This window comes from Leguminivora glycinivorella, chromosome 26 (genome assembly GCF_023078275.1).
Source record: "Leguminivora glycinivorella isolate SPB_JAAS2020 chromosome 26, LegGlyc_1.1, whole genome shotgun sequence".
Classification (NCBI taxonomy): domain Eukaryota; kingdom Metazoa; phylum Arthropoda; class Insecta; order Lepidoptera; family Tortricidae; genus Leguminivora; species Leguminivora glycinivorella.
Window position 1 is genome coordinate 4,902,712 of NC_062996.1, and position 6,000 is coordinate 4,908,711.

Genomic DNA, 6,000 nt, shown 5'->3' on the forward strand with positions numbered 1-6,000 from the left:
TCGTAGGATGGCCGTGTCGGAGAACGAATGAAATGCTAACGCCATCTATCGTAATATTCGTGTTGTATTTGTGAATAATCTTGTTATCTTTGATCTGACTTGAGCATGTGAAGGTCTTAAAAGGAAAACTTACTCTAGAATGGCCAATTTTTCTGAGTTACCACCATACAAAATGTATGAAAAAATCGTAACGGAATAGGAAAAAACCTTGGGACACTTTTTTTCTCCTATCAGGATTGGAGCTCTTGATTCTGAGTGGAAATCACATTAAAAATTTCCAAATCCAAAAAAAAAGTGGGGTGGACAACTTTGAAAGAATGGCCCAAGGTACTCAGAGAAATCTCAGGGGTGTATAAGTATGAAAACATAGACGAATCTAGCCCTAGGGACAGTGGGGACCTATAATTGAATCACGTGACCTCACGTTAAAACCTGGATCCGTCCTTGCATGAAAGCAAATGACAAGATGAACGAAAGCTGGCCAGGAGTGAGACGTATATCACAAGGTAAAATTCTATTTGCTAAGTTCTTATCGTACAGGCGTAAATTATAAAGACAAACTTTGAAAGAGACACGTTGCTACGATACCATACTTTTATTCTTAATATGACAGTTTCTTATATATATTCTATAAAAACCTATCGTTATCTAGTTTCCGTCTGTAACAGCGACATCTATTGGGAAATTGAGTAACTAACCTAAACAAAACTACATATCGGCTCGAACAAAGAGTTTGTCTGTTACAGGCGACAAAAGCGACGAAGTACGCCGGATACCACAGAGCCAGCGAATACATGTTTGCCGTCTTCACCGCGCTGTGGATTGCCACCAGGATAGGGATGTATTCCTACTTCGTTGTTGGAAGGTAACAAAGATCGTGCGCAACGCCGGGCCATGCTCGTCGACATCACCATCCCCCATGATGTCAAAATCTGAAAGCCGAGAAGGACACGTCGTCTGGACGAGATAACCGCCATGTGGGATGCTGGTTCGACGATTATTGTCTCAGCGAACGTTAGTCTCTTAGCGAAAATTCTCGACTAAAATCTTATTGAGACTCGCTGGATCAAGGGTCAGATGCAGAAGGCGGCATAAACCTTCACACGCAACATTAAACTAGTAAAACTACTAGCGTAGCAGAAGCTATTTGAAGATAACCTTTGATCATCCTTTGATTTTTTTTTTTTTTTTTTTTTTTTTTTTTTTTTTTTTTTTTTAGCGCTCCGATCTCGTTCAATCGCTCCCATGAACTAGTTCGCTCTTTTAGGTCTTTTGCTCATTTAGTTCAGCCAGACCAGCGACCACTGCGGTCGGAAAGATCAGAACGAATGGGACCGAATAGTGTCAAAATTATACGAACAGTCCACAGATAGTAACATTCCGGGCCGAAAGATTGTAAAGCTAGGAACATACTACGCGGACGTCCGTCGTAAAACGACCGCGACCGCGACCTATCAGTGTGCACGGAACAAAACATCCAGAGAGCCAGATTTCGATCGGACGTCCGTGCGCTCAAGGCCACGTCCGCGTCCGTCGACCGATAGTTTGCACGGTTATGTATTTCCATTGTCCAGATTCCCGTCCGCGGTCGATTCACGACGGACGTCCGCGTAGTGTGTTCCTAGCTTTAGTAACCGAAGTTTAATATGAAAACTTGACTTCTTTTGTTGCTCTGCAAAGTAGCTCTCACTCTCGGTCGGCGCAGTCACACATTCGTTCTCGATCCAAACCGCTCGCGCTCGCCGATCCTATACTGAACTAAAGGAGCAAAGACCGATTCTCAGACCACGGAAAGATTCAGTTCATTTCGGTCATTGATGGGATTTTATTCCTAACAGTTCATAGTTCGTGAACGACACAAGCCTACGGCGGACCTAAGCAAACCAGGAAAAATTTTAACACCGCGATCTACGATTTCTATGGGACCTTGCCAGCGACATCTTCCGGAAATTTCAGTTACTAGTAGTATCACTACTCGCCGTCGGAGTGCGCTAGTAGTCTTCGTATGTAACGAATGATCGGTGCTGTTCAGGTGCTGTTGTACATAAGAAATGTGCTAATGGTTTTTTCCCCTCACTAGCTCAGAAACACGTGTTTTGTCCTTTAATACCAGCGGGTAAAAACGCATTTTATCCACTAGTGGGTAAAGTAATTTGACCTTGAATAAAGTCAAATTAACTGCTTTAAAATTGATAAAAGTAGGTGAATCTAGTAATAAAGATGATTTACCACCTGTGGTCCCTGTGGAACTACTGGAAGCAGTGATAAACGCATTTTTTGCATTGTAGTTTCCTCGCTATAGTGAGGGGAAAAGTTTTGTGTTACACTCGGGTGCATATGTATTGTTGAATGTTGAAATTGTAATGAAATGTTGCTTAAAATGCATGTTATTTAAAAATCCATTTTATGTAAATAATTATAGTTTTAGTCTTAGTTAAGTATGTTGCTGTATACCCTAACAGGGTTCATGTGATCTTTTGCTGTGAATAGCCTATTGTAAGACCTTGTGTAACACATGATTACAAATGCAATAAATGAATTATGAATTATGAATTATTTTACTTCTCGTGTGTTAAAAAACTCGCAAGTTCAGGATTCTATTCTCGAACCACTCGCTTCGCTCGTGGTTCAACCATAGAATCCTTTCACTTGCTCGTTTTTCAATTCCACACTCGGCGTTAAAATACAACTTTGCCCCCCTGTATAACAAATAACTATTGTTCTTAAATTATAAATTACACTGTTTATATCTTATGTCCACCACGGGACAAGCTATGGCCAGAATAACTGTAACTCAATATGTTATTTAAATAATTTCCTAATGTTTTAGCGCAACGTTTAGAGCAGCACTCTTCATACACCTGGCCCCTATGTTACGAGTGCTCATCTGTCTGCTCTGGGTGCTGCTGGCTCTGAATCTGTTCTGGACCTGGCTAATACTGCAGGTGGCGTACAGAGCTATCAAACATGGACAGGTAAAAGACACGCTTTTGGGCATTTTCGCGAGCGGGGGATCGATTTTCTAATTTCGAGCGCTCGAATTCGCCGTCGATGGAAAATTCGAAGTCTGTGGAAAACGACGTAATGCTATTTTTGAAAAAGGACGGTTAGTAATTTTGAAACTAGTGGTAATGACCACTTGTTCGTCGCTGTCGCGCTTAGACCAATGTCGTGGCCGGGCCGTAGGGTATATACTCTATTAGTGTCTACTAGCGCGAAGGCATTTCCAACGGCTGCCCTCTTCTAATGTTATTTTTCTTTATTTTTAGATGGAGGGTGACATTCGCAGCTCGAGTTCAGAATACACTGACAGCTCGACCAATACACGCACCAGCCGAGATAGACAAATAGGCATCTAAACGGAATAAAATTGTATTTTCACATTATTTCGGAAAGGAGTCTTTTTCCCTGCTAGGAAGCAAAGTCGCAATACTGAGAGCGTCTTCACATACATAAAAGAAAAAAATACACAGTATTCCATCCGATATCGATTGCAGTACCGATCTCATACATTTCAATGGCGTCATCGTTGCTGCACCACCGAGTACCTTTTCCGTCCTTATTCCTACATCCGATATCGGGAAGAATAATGTGAAAACGCTCTGATGTTGCCCAGGTTTTGCAGCGTAGGTATTAACCACAGGGGGGATCCAGGGGAAAGAGGGTAGACGGCGCTGCTTAAAAATATTAGGTACTAAACCTAAAATATTTAGGTACAAATTGAAAAATAAATATCCTACAACAGAAAAGTTATATTATTTTCCTCCTAATAACGGCCCTTGGGTGTCTTGCATTAATTATTAGATAGATAGATAGATAGATTTTTATTGGTATTAATCATACACTGTCAGTTTACAATCATAAATTACAAAAAAAATAACAATTCATTATATTCACATTACATGTTCATAAATTAATTAACAAATAATATTGTTGAAATTATATAACACAAAATTAAAACATATAAATTAATGACATTATTATTGATACAGATACAATAAAATGGGGACTTGGACACTTCAATTTACCAGGTACTCATTCACCGAGTAGCAGGCCATGTTTGTGCAGTAGGTTTTAAACACACGAACAAAGGTACGGTCTGTTGCAAGCATTTTAATTTTTTCCGGTATTCTATTATATATTTTAGCGCCCATCACACCAAGGGACTTACCAGTTTTCTGAAGCCTGTGTGTGGGTACAGCTAGCCCTGGTTTCCTCCTTGCGGAATTGACCTTTGCGATTGGAAACTCATGCAGGTTTCTTCTCACATATTTTCCTACCTCAAAAATATACAGAGAGGGCACAGTTAATATATTAAGGTCAATAAAGAGTTGTTTAGCGGGCTCATCCGGTGGAACGCCGCATATTAGCCGAACAATCTTTTTTTGGAGAATAAATGGGTGGTCTCTGTCCGCTGCTAGGCCCCACAGGTCTATTTCACTACTTAAGTGAGTATGGAAATAAGCATAGTATGCCGTGATTAGATTTTTTAAGGATAGTGTACGCCTTAAGCGCGATAGGGCGTAGTATGCGGTGTTTAATTTAGAACAATACGTCAATGTGCTCGCCCCACTGCAAGCCCCTATCAAAAGTGAAGCCTACATAACGAGAATGACATACGGTCTCGACCTGAATACTGTTAACGTCAATATTGAGACTAAAAGCTTTTCCAGTAAGTGAAAAATGGATGAGGTTTGTTTTGGCAACATTCAGTTGCATTCCGTTACACTCAAACCAGTACAGCAATTGAAAAATGACATCTTTCGTGTTGGTCTGCAGTTCGTCGTGACTGTTGCCATGAACGACTGCACAGATATCATCCGCGTACATTATAAATTTTGCAAATGAGCTGGGAAAAGGTAGATCGTTCACGAGCAGAGCAAACACACGGTACTTATTCCCGACGTTCGATCCCTGGGGCACGGATCTGTCTCCGATGGATCCAAACTCAGAACGGTCGCCATTTACGTCTGTTAATTGACTACGGTCAGCTAAAAACGACTTTATTACATCTGAGGCTGTACCACGTATACCGTAATGTCCTAGTTTAGATATTATAAGTCCATGGTCAACCAGATCAAATGCGCGGGATAGATCAAAAAATATAGCGACCACGTGCTGCTTTGCCTCCAAGTCGTCGAGGACAGTTCGTAGTAGTTTGCGCGCTGCACCCACGGTAGACCGGCCAGCCCGATAGGCGTACTGCTCGTCACCGAGTGCCCCGTTCTTATTGAGAAACCCTATAAGTCTATCACAAAGCCCTGATTCAAAAATCTTGGAGACTGCGGGTACAAGGGATATTGGTCTATAATTTTTCATCGAGTCCTTGGCACCCTTCCCTTTATAAACTGGGGTCACCTTGATTTTTTAAGCGATTCCGGATAGCAACCTTTATGTAATGAGAAATTGAAATATTCGCCCATGTGGTGAATAAAGTTTAATGGCAGCCTATGGAGGATTGAGGTGGGGAAGCCGTAAACATCTTTAGTTCCTTTAGCTTTGAGTTTTTTTAAGATTTTCAATACTTCATTACAAGTAAATGGTACAATAAACATAGTAGACGCTTGGGACGGGCAGGCAGCACGCAGCAGGCGCATCGCATCCCCCAGGCGCGGGCGCACCGGGGTGTCGCGCACCACGCCCAGTAGGCCTAGCACATGATGGCCGTGAGAGTATGTCGCCGCGAGATAGACTACCCGTCCTTATGTCATTAATACAGTTAGAAGAAGACGTGTCGCGGCCATCATGTGCTAGGCCTACAGGTAGTGCCGGTTGAGCGCGTCAGCCAGCTCACGGCCGGTGCCGCGCTCACCGCACACCGCTCGACGCAGCACGCCGAACTCGTCCTTGCCACCCATTCGATTCTTGCAAGTCTCAGTTTTAATGACGTCCCATAAGGCAAGGCTTTTGTTAGAGCTAGCCTCGATTTTATTATTTAGAAAAGCCTTTCTTGTTTTATTAAGGAGACCGTTGTGCTTACATTTATAGCTGTGTATAAAC

At 42.1% G+C, this 6,000-nt stretch overlaps 1 protein-coding gene across 6 annotated transcripts in view; it reads left to right on the forward strand.

The window, feature by feature from the left end:
* LOC125240055 (ceramide synthase 6-like) overlaps positions 1–3,749 on the forward strand; it is a 22,946-nt gene extending 19,197 nt beyond the window's left edge. For all 6 annotated transcript variants that reach the window (XM_048147898.1, XM_048147896.1, XM_048147894.1 and 3 more), the window contains exons 6-8: positions 747–865; positions 2,831–2,975; positions 3,270–3,749. In XM_048147898.1, the coding sequence (XP_048003855.1) occupies positions 747–865; positions 2,831–2,975; positions 3,270–3,359 (354 nt within the window). In that variant the 3' untranslated portion in view covers positions 3,360–3,749. The remainder of the gene's footprint in view (positions 1–746; positions 866–2,830; positions 2,976–3,269) is intronic.
* The last annotated feature ends 2,251 nt before the right edge of the window (positions 3,750–6,000 follow it).